The 18,724-nt window shown below is 44.1% G+C and overlaps 1 protein-coding gene across 1 annotated transcript in view; it reads right to left on the bottom strand.

The window, feature by feature from the left end:
* Positions 1–18,724, bottom strand: part of LOC126162159 (uncharacterized) — a 352,513-nt gene that overhangs the window by 72,814 nt on the left and 260,975 nt on the right. Inside the window, exon 7 of the mRNA XM_049918470.1 lies at positions 6,428–6,905. Coding sequence (XP_049774427.1) covers positions 6,428–6,905 — 478 coding nt within the window. The remainder of the gene's footprint in view (positions 1–6,427; positions 6,906–18,724) is intronic.

Below are 18,724 nucleotides of genomic sequence, written 5' to 3'. Positions count from 1 at the left end.
TTAGCAGTGCACAATTGCCAGCACCTTTGGCACCAACACTTGATCTAACACAGCTTCTTCAGTTACAACTGCAACAAATGATGCAGCTTATTGAGATGATGAGGGGCTCCATTCAAATGCAGACGGTAGCGAATGAGAATCACCATCAGATGTGACCAACTTTGGCAGCACCACAACTTATGCAGCTATCGTTACTGCCTCCATTTCAGCCATTTGAAGAGGACAAAGAGGACTGGATTGAGTACTTGGCCCAGTTTGAAGCTCATCTACCAGCACTTCAAGTACCAGGTACTATTAAACAATCTTTTTCTCTTATCAAACGACAGTGTATCAGTATATATGACGTACTGCAAATTGTTCCCCACTTTGCAGCCAGAACTTGTGAATTATGAGGAATTAAACCAGGCCTTGAATAGCTAGTATGACATGAAAGTCCATGTGGTGGCTACCAGATTTAAAATTTTCAGATTAAAGAAACAATCGGGACAAACTTATACACAGTGGGTCACAGACTTACAAGGGCTTTCTAGGCAGTGTAAGTTTTATTGTGAGTGTGGCAAGTATTACAGTAGCCTCATGATATGTGACGCCATTAGTCAGAACATGGTTGATAACAGAATAAGGGAACAGATTCTCAAGGGTCCCAATCCTTCCTTGCAGCAGGTTTTGCAAATTATTGACTAACAAGACTCTTGTGACAGCACCTAGATAGTTTTCTGTCAGACAACAGTTTTGCTGCAGTGCCTAGCAATAGTACTGTGTGGTCGTGTAAAAAGACCACTTCCAAGGCAAGTGCACAGTGGCCCACTCAGGATCAGGTTCAACATAGTTAGCCATGTAAACAGCCAGGCCAGAGAGGTACTGGCGTGATTCTGCCTGCGCTGCTTCTCAGTGCATAAGCAGCACTTATGACCACTATGAAATGCAACTTGTTTTTGTGTGATACAGTGGGAGCCCTGAAGAACTGAAGCTGTGCATTGTCTTTCATGGTCATGAACAACAAAATTAGAAGCTTTACCTAAACCGGGAACAAACAGGTGTTTGAATTCAATGCACAATTGAATGACACTGTCCTTCAAATCAAAAGAAATATCTGACAGCACATGTCTACAACACACAACCCATACTTGGTGAACAGGTTGCTCAGGAACTTTCACAGCTGCAGGACGGTGGCATTATTGCACACATCACAGCCAGTCAGTGGACATCTCCTTTAGCACTCATCAAGAAGCCATCAGGCAAACTGCATATTTGTGCAAACTTTAAGGCAACAGTGAACCCCCTAAACAATGACTGATTTATTTCTTTTGCCTCAGAACTTATGGACCATTTGGGAGCTGGTTGTTACTTCTCTAAGACTGATTTACACAATGCCTACTTCAAGATCCTTTTAGATGAACAGTCACACCAAGTGTTTGTCTTTAATACACACAGGACCTCTTCAATTTTCTTACAGTAGTGCATTCTCACCAGAAATTTTCAGTGCTATTTGGCACAATTAACTGCATCTGTGCCTATGTGTACATACTATTTAGGTACCAGGTCACACAGCAGACAAACATCTTAGTAATTTGCACACCCTTTTCCAAGTGTTATCAGAGGCAGGCCTTAAATGCAACAGAGACAAGTATGTGTTCTATCAAGCTGATACTGAGTGCTTTGGGCATGTTCAGCTGATGCAGCTGCACTTGCAGGCCATTCGTGTCCTCATACCTCCAAGGAATATTACTGAATTACAGTCAGCACTAGGGAAGCTGACGTATTACATCCGTTTCACTCTGAATGCAGCTCAGATTGCTGCACCTTTGCACTGCCCTCGCCACAAGAATACACTTGTGGTGACAGTCGACTGCCAGTAACTTCACCGGCAAAGCGCAGAGTAAACGGTCTTTGGAGACTCGAGCTTCTTTGGCAGTCCCGTCTGCGACTTGACTAGTGATACAAGTGTCGTGAAATTGTGCATTGTTTTTGCTTGTGTTTCTGTAAATATATGAACCATAATAAAAGTGTCTTATCATAATAAGTTGGAGTTTTCGGTGCGTGGTCCGTCACTATAGCCATAAAAACCCACATTGGCGACCCTGACTCGCGAAAATACGTTGCAGTCGCTCGCTGTGTATCACTGGTTTTGCGCCAATAGACAATGTCGCAGCCTCCAGTTTTTATGGTAGTGCACGACGCTGCGACCGCAGAATGGACATTCAACTGTGAAGCGCAGCGCTTCACCCTGTGTGCCACTAATACACCAGGAATGTTCGTATCTCCCGTGTTTGCCTCGCCTGGCCGGACGACTCTAACCTCTGCCGGCATACCACACCGGGCGCTGTACACATCGTCGCAGACACCTTTTACGGCATTCTACACTCAACAGAATGCCCCTTCAGCACAGGACCCCGGAAACCCCGAGTTTTTACTGCACAACATGGACCACGCAGCTGGCCAGTTTCTGGGTCCACATGCACGACCGCCGTTTAACGTGCCCCCCTTTGCGCCGGTCGAAGGGACTTTCGCGCCAACCGTGCTGGACCATTTATACGCCTATCCATCCTGCCGCCCCGTGCACACCTCGGGCGACGCACCTGCCGTGGTTCCGCCCCGTCACTCGGTGCTCAATCTCGATCTCGCGCCTCTGCTCAAGATTTTGGCTGCACCGGCATTTGACCCGCTTGCACCTGCCACGCTGTGCTTGTCGTGTGGCCGTACAGATTCTGTGCCTACAAGGACTGGATACCACGTCTCGCCTACACAGCTAACGGACGTTCAACGCAACACATCGCCTGCCACTGAGGCACATTTCGCACCAGTGAACACCGTGCAGAATCCCTGTGCGTTTCGTGCCTCTCCTACAGCCCTCAAACATTGGCCCCCTGCCGTTTTCTGAAGCTGCCGCCGTTACAACCGGACAACCCAGTGATGTGGTTTACCTTGGTGGACAACATGTTGGACATACACGGTATTGCAGACGACAGCACCTATTTCGTGTGTTTAGTGAACCACCTGCACGACCACCCTGATCTCATCAGTGACTTATTGCTGAACCCACCTAAGAGCAACAAATATGCCTCTGCTCGGCATTACTTATCGAACGTCTCTCTCATCTGCCGGCCGATACTATTCACAACATAATTTATGACGAGACTTTAGGCGACAGAACACCCTTACAGCTGTGGCAATGCTTGCGTGCCCAGGTCGGTACTGAGATCCTGCCGAACTTAGCACTCTGGGCATTGTGGTTGGTGAAGCTGCCGCAAGAACTACAGTTACATTTGCTTCCACATACCGCAGCGTCACTCGAGGATAAACTACGGCTGGCGGACCAGGCATACGCTATTATTCGACACAGCCACCTTCCCCCGCGCAGCACAGTGTCTAACACCGCCGAGGTTGGTAACCCTGTGGGTATACTTCCACCGTCGAGTGGTAGAGGCCGGGCGCGTGCATATTGCGGACAGCACATGGAACAGCAGCCACCTAATGGCCAAGACCGGGAACCGCCAGCGGTTCGGCAACAGCCGCTCCCCACCCCAACCGGGCTAGCGCCTGCCCGCCCCGCCTTCCCCCCACCTGACACTTCGGCTGGCGGGACGAGTACAGCTGACTCACGCATATGCTGGTTTCACACCACTTTCAGGGACGCCGCTCGCAACTGCCGTCCACCCTGCGCGTTCCCAAACTGGTCCTCCCCATACATTTAGTTCCCAAAAAGGACGGCACTGTGCGCCTGTGCAGCGACTATCGTCACCTCAACGGGCGGACGGTATTAGACAATTACCCGAAACCTCACATACAAGACTTTGCTCAAGTACTTAGCGGAGCACGCATCTTCAGTGTCTTGGACTGCCGCAAGGCATATTTACAGATACCAATGGAACAGAGTGACATCCCAAAGACAGCAGTAATCACACCTTTTGGCCTGCACAAATTTTGTTACATGCCTTATGGTCTCAAAAACGCGGCCCAAACTTGGCAGCATTTTATAGACTCACTCCTTTTTAACTGCACATATTGCTACGCATACCTCGATGACGTATTAATTTTCTCCCCCTCTGACAGGGACCATGAACTACACCTGGCCACAATACAGGACTTATTGGCATGTAACGAAGTTGAGATCAATAATGACAAGTCACAACTCCGCTGCACCGCTGTCTCTTTTCTGGGGTACACAGTCTCCTCTACTTTTTGGATTGTCCGAGGTGACTAATTTCTGATAGGATGTCATAGCCTTATTGTATAGTCACAGAAGTCTACTTTAGGGAGATATAATAGCAAAAATACCAGACAGTGACTGGAAAGCAGAAAAGTTTTTGTGAGCTTTAGTAAAAGCTTCAGTATTTATCAGCAAAAGAGGTAAGCATCATTTAGCTGATACAATGCTTAATAAGTCTAATCTCATAATTATGTAACACACATGAGAAAAAGTCTTTTTTGTGCACTAGAATGTCGCAAGCAGTAAACTGCATGATTTTCTCTTTAAAATGGCACACTTGACATTTATGTATTACAATGCGTGGAGCACCAAATTTGTAAAGTGTTGTACTTAATTGTTAGGATGGGCTGACCACCCCATAAATGTAAGATTAAATTACGTAATGTAGGCTCAAGTTTGGTACTTCCATAAGTGTTGTTACCAGTTAATCCTTGAGAGTTAAAGAAAAGAAAGCCATACTAGATTTCCATAATTTATGATTAAATATGTACTTATGTACTATGGAAAATTTGGGGAGAGAGAGTGTGTGGGGTCAACCTACTGACCATCCTTTACACAATAACAATATACCATACTTTTATGACAAAATAATGATTTTAAAAACAATACACCTTGTGTTACAAAGTAAATTATAAAAATTCACAGCATTCTGACAAATCAGATCTTTAATACTGTGTAGAAATGATACCCTCTAACAACATAAACTGCTGTCAATTCTCTTAATTCTCTTCCTCCTGTTTTTAACTAGTGTCAGGCTATGATCAGGATGTTGGTGTTTTGCTGTAGAAACAAGAACTTCTGTTCTGTAATGCTTGTTCAGATCATTAATAATCATTTGTTGTGCAGTCTTTCCAGGATCTGCTACAGATTGTCTTTTAATAATTCTGTTAACTCTGATGGTAGTTTTTTGTGGTTTGTTGCTCATATGCACCACAGATTCTATGAAATTTTACACCCATACATCAGTCATCTAGATACCGTACTCCAAAAAAACGGTTCAAATGGCTCTGAGCAGTATGGGACTTAACTTCTGAGGTCATCAGTCCCCTAGAACTTAGAACTACTTAAACCTAACTAACCTAAAGACACCACACACATCCATGCCCGAGGCAGGATTCAAACCTGCGACCGTAGAAGCAGCGCGGTTCCAGACTCAAGCGCCTAGAACCGCTTGGCCACACCGGCCGGTTTACTCCAAAAGTATGAAGTACCTAATCCTGCTTTAGCATCTTTCAAAGCTTGTATTATTGCCTTCAATTCTGCGCCATATTTCTTACGTTTTTGTTGTAGCATAATTCTGTATTAATGAGTTTGGATTTTTTTTTACAAATTGCCAGCAAAGAAAGGAGACTGAAACATTATGTCAAAACATTTTCCCTGGAGGTATATTTCGTCTTATACTGTACGTACTTACCTCCCTGTGCTGACCCTGCTGTGCCATGTTAGAAAAACTGAATCAGTATATCCCTTATGTCCTCAAACTGATGCTTTTGCTTACACACCAGCAACTTTTTCATACAAAAGAACTTGATCAAAACACTTTAGAGCATCACGGTATGTCAGTGTTAGTGTAGGCAATTTATATTATAGACAATTGAAACTGACTATTTGTTTCTATCAACTCTCTTGGCATCCATATGCAAACTTTTGGAGGTCACATAGTAAACTAAATGTGTGTGCATTATCCATGAATGTTGTAAAATAAATCACTTTTGCTTTACTGATAATGAAATACGGGAGGAGTTCATAATATGCTATATGTCTTTCTTTGTTGTACCTTTGCTTCAGATCCTGAATCATGATGGTATGGTAGTAATAGGCACTTCTTAGATGCACTCTATTGCAATGATAATCTTTTCTGTCTCTTTTGAAGACATTGCACCAACATCACCGACAATAACTGCGAGTTGCAAATGACATAATACATTCCCACAGTTTTTGCTAACAAGGAAGGTAATGGACTAGTGTCTCCATTAATTCCAGTCAATGCTTCACATTACCTGAGGCACTCTAAGATGCTATTTCATGAATGCGGTTTTCTGGAATATGTCCCAACTGTGAACTTATCCCCCCCCCCCCCTCTCTCTCTCTCTCTCTCTCTCTCTCTCTCTCTCTCTCTCTCTCTCTCTCTCTCTCTCTGTGTGTGTGTGTGTGTGTGTGTGTGTGTGTGTGTGTGTTTGTTTTCAATTAAGCTGCATTAGAAATTAGTAGACTCACCTTGTTGGCAGTGTTGTAGTCTGATCTCTGTTCACACTGAAACTCAAATTGTTAATGGATGGGTGTAAAACTTGCATGTTATTGTGTCCTTGAGAAGAAGGAATGGAATGTTCATTTTGAACCTGAGTGTTTGCATTAAATGTATGTAGCTGCAGAGACTGGAAAGGTGCTGGTGAGGGTGACGAAGTTTGCTCATCTCCGAAATTTGTACTCAGCTGAATGTCATGCACAGACACTTTCACACGAGATAGGTCACTTTTGGAGAGCATTCCAGGAGTCTTTGCTGGCTCATCCTTATTTTCACGGTCCTCTTCAGCTATATCCATAATGTTATTACCATCACTCATTTTTCTTCTTGAAGCAGGTTTGTTCAGATCTACAAGAAATCTACGGCTGTCACCACCAGCATTCTGCTCGGCTGGAATAAGGTTTACCCTCCATCTTGGTGGATCAGCAAAACTTCTTCGCAAGTTGGTACCTGGAATTGGAAAATGTTTTAAAGTAATTAGATGACATGTACTGGGAGATTATTTTATAATCAGTGTGACAGAAATTTGAACACTATGAAGTTTACTGTGTTTTGTGGGCATTTCATTTCACAATGAAAGAATGAATCTTAGAAACAGTGAAGATTACATTCTAAAATGATCATAAGGTTGCCTGAAGTACATCTGTGAGAATTCTGGAGTTAGATTAAGTGGCAAAAATTTGGAAAATGTTACTACAGTAATACATGAACCAAGTTCTACATATACATCTGTACTCAGCAAACCAGTGTTAAGTTATGGCAAAGGGTTCATCCCGTCATACCAGTTACTGTTTTTTCCCATTCCTTTCCTTATGGAGCATGGTAAGAATGATTGTTTAAATGCCTCCATACTTACTGTAATTAATCTAATCTTGTCCTCATACTCCCTACAGAAGTGATACTTAGGGGGTTGTAGTACATTCCCAGTCATCATTTAAAACTGGTTGTGAAACTTTGTAAGCAGGCTTTCTCAGGATAGTTTATGTCTCCCTCAAAAAGTCTGGCATTTCAGTTTCTTCAGAATCCCTGATGATCCCATGGAACAAATGATCCTCAGGCCATTCTTGATGTCCTTCTCTGTATATATTCAATATACCCTGTTAGTCATATTTGTTACAGGTCCCACAAACTTGTGCAGTATTCTAGGGTGGGTCACACAAGTGATTTGTAAGAAATCTCCTTTGTACACTGACTGAATTGCTCCTGTATTCTACCAATAAACTGAAGTTTATCACCAGCTTTACAGATGACTGAGCCTATGTGTTCATTCCATTTCATATCCCCACAAAGTGTCGCATACGGCTATTTACATGAACTGATTTATTCCAGCTGTGATTCACTGGTGTTGTAGTCATAGAATACTACATTTTTTCATTTCCTGAAATGGACAGTTTTACATTTCTAAATATTTAAAGCAAGTTGCCAATCTGTTAACCACTTGAAATTTTACCAAGATGTGACTGCATATTTATGCAGCTTGTTTCAGACAGTACTTCATTATGTATAACTGCATCATCTGAAAGAAGTCTGAGGTTATTACGGATAACGTATGCAATGTCATGATTATACAGTATGAACAGCAATGGTCCCAACACATTTCCCTGGGCCTTACCCAAAGTTACTTACACATCTGTCAATGACTCTTCATTCAAGATACCATGCTGCATCCTCTCTACTAAAAAATCCTCAATCCAATCATAAATTTTATATCTAAAAACAAAGATGATGAGACTTACCAAACAAAAGCGCTGGCAGGTCGATAGACACACAAACAAACACAAACATACACACAAAATTCTAGCTTTCGCAACCAACGGCTGCTTCATCAGGAAAGAGGGAAGGAGAGGGAAAGACGAAAGGATGTGGGTTTTAAGGGAGAGGGTAAGGAGTCATTCCAATCCCGGGAGCGGAAAGACTTACCTTAGGGGGAAAAAAGGATGGGTATACACTCGCACACACACACACATGTCCATCCACACATATACAGACACAAGCAGACATATTAAAAGGCAAAGAGTTTGGGCAGAGATGTCAGTTGAGGCGGAAGTACAGAGGGGGCGGGGGGGGGGGGGGGGGGCAGAGAGCCTTTCCTCTTTCCTCAATGGTGTTTCTTTAAATAAAGACACAAGTGGAGAGATCCAAACCTAGAGTTAGGAGAAGAAGTGATCATACATCTGAGTGAACAGTAGCTCTCTGCAGGACTGAGCCAGTATTTCAAGTCTAGGACAGTATACCTCAATTCTACAACGTTATAAAAAAAGACTAACAGGTTTGAGCTGGACTGTGACGTCATAGTGGCATGGCCACTATTACAGCTTTGGGCCAGTATGCCGGAATTCTACATGGTCATAAATAGCCCTTTGGATCTGCGCTGGATTGTGATGTACAGCTGCGCCAGTATGCACCGATCGCCATGTTCTATAGCCATCTTGCATTCCAGGTAAGCCATCTTGGCTTTTGACATCATAGTTAGGAGGGTGCTCCTATCCCCAGTCTCAGATTGTGATGTCACATAGCCAGGGCCAGTATCCCTAGTCACCAGCCCCATTTTGAATTTGCTGCCAATTTATACTTAGGACAACAACCCTCTATCCATAGGAAACAAACTAGCGCAATTGGGCTATTTTTTCTATTTCCCGCCAAAACTCGATTTCCCGTCATTTCATGCATAGTGCAGTTGGTCTTTGTCGGACGGGTGGAGGGTGTGAGAAAGCCATGACTCATCGATGACGTCATCCATGATGTCATCAGTGACACACTTTGACCGTCAACTCTCCTTACATACCTATTAATGTAGTAATTCCTCCTTTCATCACACAAACATCGAAATGGTAGATGTTGAGATAAATAATTACAGAACAGGAAATCAGCCATAAGTGCTCAACTGTGGAATGGCATTTGAAGCTAACTGTGAGATTCTACAGAGATTATGCAAAAAGATTTGCCCCCAAACTGTAGTTAATCACAGGTCGCTGGAGCAACGAAGGGCATCTAGCGTCTGGAAGAAAGAACAGGTTAGTCCCAATTTCAAGAAAGGTAGTCCGGCAGACGTACTAATTATAGATCGATATCAATAACAGGTCGTGTGTAATTATGAAATTGTTTTATGCTCGTGTACCGTGGTGGTTTTCGAGGGTGAAAAGCAACACGGAGTCCACAACAGAAATTGTAAGGTAACAGGCGGAAGTGTCGCGTAATAACACAGAGACCACAGCTACGGCATTGTGTCCTGTGCTGAGCATGTGTATTGAGTGGAATTTTGCGAGAATTTCCCGGGAAGAGGGGAGGAAACGGATTTCGAAATATAAGTACCAACACGTTATGTTGCCAATGCTTTCAAAGTCACAACCGGGAATGCATGAGACTCGGAAACTAATAAGCATATTCACAACATAATAAATTAAGTTTGTTATCAACAAAATACATAAACTGCTAATGCTATCTGTCAAGACAATTCATCCACTGAGAAACAATTAAGGTTCTGCATTGATGCTTGTGATAAGATTTGATTGTATGTTTATTGTATGAAAAGTTGGAAACTGGTTTTAAAAAATAAGACATTTGAATAGCGCACTGTAGAAACGGCAGGAGAAAATAAAGTAAGTCTTGACTAGAGTGCGTCGATTCTGGTGACGTGACAACCTAAGAAAATGAGAAAGTGAATTTTGCAACTATTATGAATGAAATGAATGAACATCTAAATATCTGTGTTAGACAATTTTCTGTGGTTATTTTTAGAAATGTTAAGCGTAAATGACTGACCAATTGCGGTTGGCCGCAGACGGACTGTTGACTACAATAGTTGGTCACGTGACTCGCTGAGCTGAGAGCATGGAGAGGGTTTTCCATGCTCTTTTCCGGTGGACACCGATCTGGTATAATTGTTTAGGAGGTGCAGTGCCGCACGTGGATATGTGCCGAGTAAGGCATTTTCGGGAGTTAATGTTTTAAACTGACAGTGAGTTAGAGATCTGAGTGCTCTTATTCAGTGGTTGAGATATTAGTAAACTTTTTTTGTGCAAAACATAACGTTTTAAATTCGCGTACATAATTTGCCTGCAAATTGCTCTGGGGCACTGCTAGACATATGGCCATTTACGTTGTTCTTGCTATGACAATAGCGAACGTATCCCAGCTGTTTCTTGATATCGCAAGACCCCATCTATTTCATTTTATATTTTGTATCGACGTATCCTGTGTTGAGTCAGCGTTCGAAATAATGTGATCTATTGTGAATAAATCAAACGTGTTTCAAAAATATTGTTTCACTTCCATCAAAACCGCCTTGATTCCAGCTATTTAAATACAGACACATCACTTCATGTATTTTGTCTTTCTTTTTTTCACTGACAATTTCATTGGCGGCTTGCTAAAAATTAAAAGGTGCACATAAGGGTAAAAATGCAGCGATGGACAACCGCACACATCAGTAGATGGGACATCTACTGACGTTTAGGATGTTCACTCGCCGCCTCGGTGGAAAAGCGGCGTTGGATATTTGTTTCCGCTGTCTCAGTGCAGTTTGGGAAGTACGAAAGGGATCTGTTTGAAAGTGCGCACTACTGACCCAGTATGCTGCAGTATCTTATGAAACTCGGCTAGCTCTGTTTGTCCACGAGATCCGTAGTACCACAGACAAAGGCGCCCAGCTTGAATATGTTTTCTTTGAGCCGCGCGGGATTAGCCGAGCGGTCTTACGCGCTGCAGTCATGGACTGTGCGGCTGGTCCCGGCGGGAGGTTCGAGTCCTCCCTCGGACATGGGTGTGTGTGTTTGTCCTTACGATAATTTAGGTTAAATAGTGTGTAAGCTTAGGGACTGATGACCTCAGCAGTTAAGTCCCATAAGATTTCACACACATTTGTTTTCTTTGACTCCCAGAAGATATTTGATACAGTTCCGCACTGTTGTTTGGCTAGCAGATTTGTGACTGCATTCAGAAATTTTTAACAGAATGACACGTTGTCGGATGACAACAGGATGAAATCGACGGATGTAAAGGTAATTACAGGGGTAGTTCAAGGAGTTATCACACTTCCTTGAAGTACGCCTGAACTTACATAAATTTTCTACTGGATAACATTGGAGACTGTGGCTGTTCACAGGAGAAACTGTTGTCTACAGGAAGGCGGCAATGCCAGAAGACAGTAGCAAAATGCATGAAGTTGTAAATAAATGTATCGTAATGTGAATAAAGAGGCGAGGAAATTCACTACTATTTCAGTATACTATTGGTGAAAATCACTGGAAACAGAAACTACCACAAAATACCCAGGCAACCTAAGTAGAATGATCAAATAAACCAAATTCTGTAGTAGGAAAAGCCGATGCAAGACTGATATTCATTAGGAGAATCTGAAGGAAATGCAGTTCATTATGAAGGAAGTGGCTTACACAACGCTTATTCGACCGATTTTTGTGTACTGCTCATTAGTCTGGCATATATATATGAGATCCAAGAAAAAGCACCACGTTTCCTCACAGGATCATTAGTCGTCCTCACACGGGACGAGGCAGCTAACGTTGACGTGGACGCGGACGGGACATCCAACCTCAAGAAAGCGTGATTTGCGCTCTCCAGCGGCCGTTTTCCTCTTTATTAGGCTCGCAAACCATGCAGTTTGTTTACGAAAATGGACGCGCGTAAAATAGCTGCGTTAACTCTCTTAGCGCTTGTCGCAGAACAGCGGAGAAAATCGCGAACAATGTTCTGGACTCGCTGTTGGCTTGAACACCGAATTGCTGATAGAAGAACACTACAAAATGCTGTACAACGATCTTAGCTACATACCAGCAGAAGTTATTCGTTAGCTCAACTACATTTTCATCCCATTTTCGGTTTTAAATTGAATATAGTTAAGGTATAGCGTCTAATTCAGATTGCGCATGCATGGCATCATATTTTCGATGTTGCGTTGACTACTCACACTGTGAAATAACGTACTTCATAGCACAGATTTCAGGTTGGAGATTCGTTTCGCAATCTCGTTCAAATTGGAGAGGAGATTTTTTCGAAGTCACTCACCATCACTGAAAAAGATATTTACGGAAGATACAAACATTAGCCAGACCATAAACCCAAAGATACGTATGTATATTTTACAGAAAATTTTATAATAGCAAAAACTTCCTGCGTGTAACAATGTCTATTTCCAGACATAGATTGGCAGCCACGTTAAGATTTCTGGTCACTGGAGAAATATTCCAGCCGTTGGCCTTTGCAACAAGAATTGCAGCAAATACATTATTTATAATGAATAACATTGGATTTTGAGATAATACTTCCATTAATTTAATACGAAAGATCAAGAATCTTTCAGGAAACAAAAGATGAAAGAAAATATTAGGAAGGAGGTGGACGCGATCCTCTTATCTTTCCATCTACAACTAATTTTTTTAAAGAAACAAATAACTGAGATAAAAAAATTTCCGAATACGCTCGAATTTATTAGTTATCCTACCAACATCTACTGGAGAAGTTAAATTCGCTGATCGGAGACAGGCAAAAAGGAGCGTTGTAAATGACTTGGGGATCCGAAGACTCGTTAAAATAGTGCGACGAAAAAAATAAAGTGGAAGCTTGTCCCGAAAATCGGCCCGTACCTATCATCAGTCAGCGTCTCGGCATAACCTCATAGCGCACCCGAAAAAATAGTGTTTCGCCCGATAATCGTTTTAACTTTTGAAACATTATCGCAGGAAGGGGAAAAATTTATGCAACAAAATAGGCTTGACTTACCACATTAGTTTCCAAGCTCCGAATCTTATTAAGTAACGAGAGGGAGCGACTCTCGTGTTCAAGGATCGCTCCTTCAATATTGTCCACGAGGACTTACAATTTAACGCAGCCATCTTCATCGGACAACGATCAATAATAACATCCAGCAATCGATGGCGGGCGACCGCCACAGCCCATGGAATCTCATCCGTGTCAAATCCCCGCCAACTGAGTAACCGACGTTCTGGTCGTTAACCTGTGCTCCCGCAAAAATGTATCCAAAACTTCCCTAAGCAGCGATATGTCGTCATGAATACGAAGAAGTACTATAAAGTTATAGCATACGCACGGATGATACACTTTTCTCCCAGTAACGACCAGCCATCCAATCCAGCAGCTATGGACCGAAATAGAGGTCCCAGAAATAGCATGAATAACGACCTAGATAGAGGACTCCCTTGCAGCACACCTCGGCGCACATCTACACTATGTGATCAAAAGTATCCGGACACCTGGCTGAAAATGACTTACAAATTCGTGGCGCCCTCCATCGGTAATGCTGGAATTCAATATGGTGTTGGCCCACCCCTTAGCCTTGATGACAGTTCCCCTTCTCGCAGGCATACGTTCAATCAGGTGCTGGAAGGTTTCTTGGGGAATAGCAGCCCATTCTTCACGGAGTGCTGCACTGAGGAGAGGTATCGATGTCGGTCGGTGAGGCCTGGCACGAAGTCGGCGTTCCAAAACATCCCAAAGGTGTTCTATAGGACTTCTGTCAGGACTCTGTGCAGGCCAGTCCATTACAGGGATGTTATTGTCGTGTAACCACACAGCCACAGGTCGTGCATTAAGAACAGGTGCTCGATTGTGTTGAAAGATGCAGTCGCCATTACCGAATTGCTCTTCAACAGTGGGAAGCAAGAAGATGCTTAAAACATCAATGTAGGCCTGTGTTGTGATAGAGCCATGCAAAACAACAAGGGGTGCAAGCCCCCTCCATGAAAAACACGACCACACCATAACACCACCGCCTCCCAATATTTTACTGTTGGCGCTACACACGCTGGCAGATGAAGTACAGCGGGCATTCGCCATACCCACACCCTGCCATCGGATCGCCACATTACGTACCGTGATTCGTCACTCCACACAAGGTTTTTCCACTGTTCAGTCGTCCAATGTCTACGTTCCTTACACCAAGCGGGGCGTCTTTGGCTACCGGCGGGATGTGTGGCTTATGGCCGGCCGAGGTGGCCGAGCGGTTCTAGGCGCTACAGTCTGGAACCGCGCGACCGCTACGGTCGCAGGTTCGAATCTTGCCTCGGGCATGGATGTGAGTGATGTCCTTAGGTTGGTTAGGTTTAAGTAGTTCTAAGTTCTAGGGGACTCGTGACCTCAGAAGTTAAGTCCCATAGTGCTCAGAGCCATTTGAACCATTTTTGTGGCTTATGAGCAACCGCTCGACCATGAAATCCAAGTTTTCTCACCTCCCGCCTAACTGTCATAGTACTTGTAGTGGATCCTGATGCAGTTTGGAATTCCTGTGTGATGGTCTGGATAGATGTCTGCCTATTACACATTACGACTTTCTTCAACTGTCGGCGGTCTCTGTCAGTCAACAGAGGAGGTCGGCATGTATGCTTCTGTGCTGTACGTGTCCCTTCACATTTCCACTTCACTATAACATCGGAAACAGTGGACCTAGGGATGTTTAGGAGTGTGGAAATCTCGCTTACAGACGTATGACAAGTGACACCCAATCACCTGAGCACGTTCGAAGTCCGTGAAGCACCCCATTCTGCTCTCTCACGATGTCTAATGACTACTGAGGTAGTTGATATGGAGTGTCTGGCAGTAGGTGTCAGCACAATGCACCTAATATGAAAAACGTATATTTTTGGAGGTGTTCGGATACTTTTGATCGTATAGTGTATAAGGGGTAAAAGACAGCCAATCACGTCAATAGACGCCTGAATACCAGTAATTAGAGGTGCATATCTGTCGTACATTCATCAACACTTTTTTTCTTTTGCTGGTGCCTTGTCCCACAGTTTCGCAGGGTCGGCACGGTTAGGAACGGATTTGGCAGGTTAGTGATTAGGGGTGGCCGGATGCCCTTCCCGCCGCCACCCCGTACCACCCGGGACAGAATTAGCGTACCTCAGCTGTCTGCGTCTAGTGTAATCTATGGAATAGTGCGAACGTGTTCAGATGTCTGCGAGTCGTATAAATGAGGAGGAACGTGGGGACCAGCCCGGTATTCACCTAGTGGGATGCAGAAAACCGCCTAAAAACCACATCCAGGCTGGCCGACACACCGGCTGACGTCGGTAACCGCGGATACGATCCGGGGCCGGCGCGCCTACCCGAGTCCAGGAAGCAGCGCATTAGCGCTCTCGGCTAACCTGGCGGATCGTACAGCTATCAACACTCGCAACAGAAAATCATCACTAACTCGGTCAAAAACATGATTAAAATCAATAAAGAATGAAGCTCCCGACGCATGAATGGTGGGAGCAATCGACGTGAGATCACGACATTCAGCAACAGGAGTCGGGAGAGTACGACCCGGGAGGTAGCTTTGATAACGCGCGACCACGTCAGCAAGCAAAATCGACGTACGACTATTTATCGCCCGCGCTACGATTTTATAATCAAAATTGAGTAGTGTTATCGGTAAGACCTGATCCACGGACAGACATCGCGTCTTTCAGGGAGTTAAATCAATTTTTCCGACCTTAAAGGAGGACGTGTATCCCTTGCACCATTTCATTCACCACAGGTATTATCGTATCTCCTATCAGAAACCAAAACCGAACAGAATTTTTTTTTTCAGAAGGCCATCCAAACCCGGCGATTTGCGTAAAGAAGAGCGAACTACAAATGTTACATACCTCAGCACGGTGGTAAGCTGCCAAAAACTCCTCTGGAGAGTTGGCGTAACAACACTGTCAAGTAAGATCAGCAGACGGCATACCATCTGATTCCACCCCAGTGTAAAGATCGGTAAAATACCAGATAAGTTCACACATTTTGTCAGGTTGGATTGACCACTGTCGTCCATCTATAGAAAGAATGCTAGTGAGACACGTCCTTTGGGATCGCGTTCTGAGCCGAGTTAGGTGATACAGAGACGCCAACTCATCCTGGAAAATCGAACATGGTTGGGAAAGCAAACGAATGTCATCCAATTGCTATCTTTTGAGGTGCAGAAGTTTCGTCTTCACGAGAGGAACATCCATAACTCTCGAAAGAACGCCTCGAGCGCTATTAGAAAGATCACGAAGGACAACTGCTTGAGTGCAGTGCGAAGCCGAAGTCCGACAATGGTAACCCACCTTTCCGTAAACGAGCGACAACGCACTCGCGAATGGCTTGCCTGCCCCCGCACGGCAGCGTTGATTTCGTCCAGAGAGAGGGGTCGGTCAGATGTAAAATATTTAGCTTCCAAATAGGGTGAGAAAGATGTACCCGCTGCGGGACGTAGTTCAGTCATTGAAACTGGCAAGAATAATTACTCAGTTGACAGAAGCTGGTTACATAGGGAAGCAGACAAATAAAAACTGTCGAGTCGACTACTACAAGTAGCTGTAAAATACATAAACCGCACTAATGCGGGATATCTGCAGATCCAGGCATTTTGGAGACTCAACGACGCCACAATATCACTAACTTCACGAGTCTGATTCACAGGACGTAAGACGCATTTCGAACTTCCCCTATCCAAATTTTTCGCGGATTTTGACGAAGTAAATTAATGGCATCTTCCCAATAAAACCGCGAGCGGTCATATCTACGACCATATCCAGATGGAGCACAAAGAAAAATTAAGGCGAGATCATAAAAACTTCAAAGTCCGTCAGCGGAACACCGTCCCTACACAACACGGACATTCCAGGAAAACTTTCCGGCGCAACGTTAAAAAACACAGAATCCCTAGGGAGACAAAAGTCATCAAATAACACTTCTGTCATTACGGATTAAGTACTAATGTAGAGCTTATCCTACAACATTTGTGATTTACAAAAAAAGCGTATACGCCTGGGTTAATTAAGACATGTGATGCATGGAAAGAGGAATAGAAAAGAATTTACGCATCATGTCCCGCTCCCCATAACACCGGCAGATGGCGGAGAAGAAGGTACAAGATTGGAAGCCTCCCCGTGGGAAGTTGCAGGTTCTACGCTTTGTTTTTTCCGGCGCGACGCTACACCTCAGGTTGAAAACGTTGTTTCACATCACGTAACTTCTTGACGCAGCACATCACGTAACTTCTTCAAGCAGAAGTGTAGGAGGCCCATCAAAGGTCCACTGCGGGAGTGGGGAGGGGCAGGGAGAGAACCATCCCCACTCCACTCAACGGATTGCAAGAAATACAACTGGAAGCGATGAACATCACCATCAGATAAAGCACAGACAGACAATGCAGCGTCTGGCGCCGTCTGCATCATCTGATTCCCGGGAAGAGAATCCGTAGTAACCTGTTGCTCCACCGTACCAGAACGAGGAAGGGATGACATTTTCAAGAACACTGTAAAGGCAGAACAACAGACGATGACCCCGTTAAATAATGGGAACCCACCGGAACAGACGATTCTACCGATGGGGGACAGTACGCAAATGCAACACTCATTTCAACGCCATCGTAAACAGCCACGTCACCCCTGGCAAAACAAGAACCGCAGCTAGCGTCAGTATTCAAAGTGTCACCACGGGAAGAGGGACCCGCAACCATCAACTTCCCGGAGAGGCGAGATTTGTGAGGGGTGGCTTCAAAATCTTCACCTTTCTGAGTCCGCCGGCTTTTAAATTATGGTACCGATGCCGGCGTCTCTACGTCAGCTGGGGCCACATCTGAACATGCCGGTAAAAGCGGAAAGTCGCGCTTAGTGGGGGTAACGTCTCCTCAACGTCTTCTAAAGTTGGAGAAGTACTGACAGCAGACTGCGGACACACTAATTCAGTTAATGTCAACGGACGACGTTTTTCAGAAGACGACTTTAAAACCGCATCACGACGCAGATAACTGGATCTGAGATGGTCAATTTCATTACAAAGGAAGCAGGTCCCTTCTTGCCTTGCGTATGTAACATGAATCCGGTAACCACAAACAGTCAGATGTGAAGGAATATTCTTTTTTTGAACACTCGTTTCTACTGTTCGGATGTCATGTTAACTTTGTAAGTGCTGGTGTCCGGATCAGAGTTCCTGCCAGATACGCCGAACGACTCCAAAGGGAAGCACAGCCGCCTTAAGAAATAATTCTTCCACTTCGGGTGGAAGATTACAAATTACAACTGGAATATACTCGATCGCTGAATTTGCAAGAAGGACTAGACTAACGGAACCATCACGGTGTGTAAACATCGCTGGAGAACCAACCTGAGAGAAATGCCGATCTACTTGGAAGCGATCTTGAAACTTCACAAAAATGCATGAAAATCAGAATCAAAATAAGCATTATCTATCTGATCAGATGTAACGCGAATCCTATCAACCAACCAATCGTGAATTTCTAAAGAAGCGAACGTGAATTTCTAAAGAAGCGAACG

This window comes from Schistocerca cancellata, chromosome 2 (genome assembly GCF_023864275.1).
Source record: "Schistocerca cancellata isolate TAMUIC-IGC-003103 chromosome 2, iqSchCanc2.1, whole genome shotgun sequence".
NCBI lineage: Eukaryota > Metazoa > Arthropoda > Insecta > Orthoptera > Acrididae > Schistocerca > Schistocerca cancellata.
This window is presented reverse-complemented; position numbering and strand designations above follow the sequence as displayed.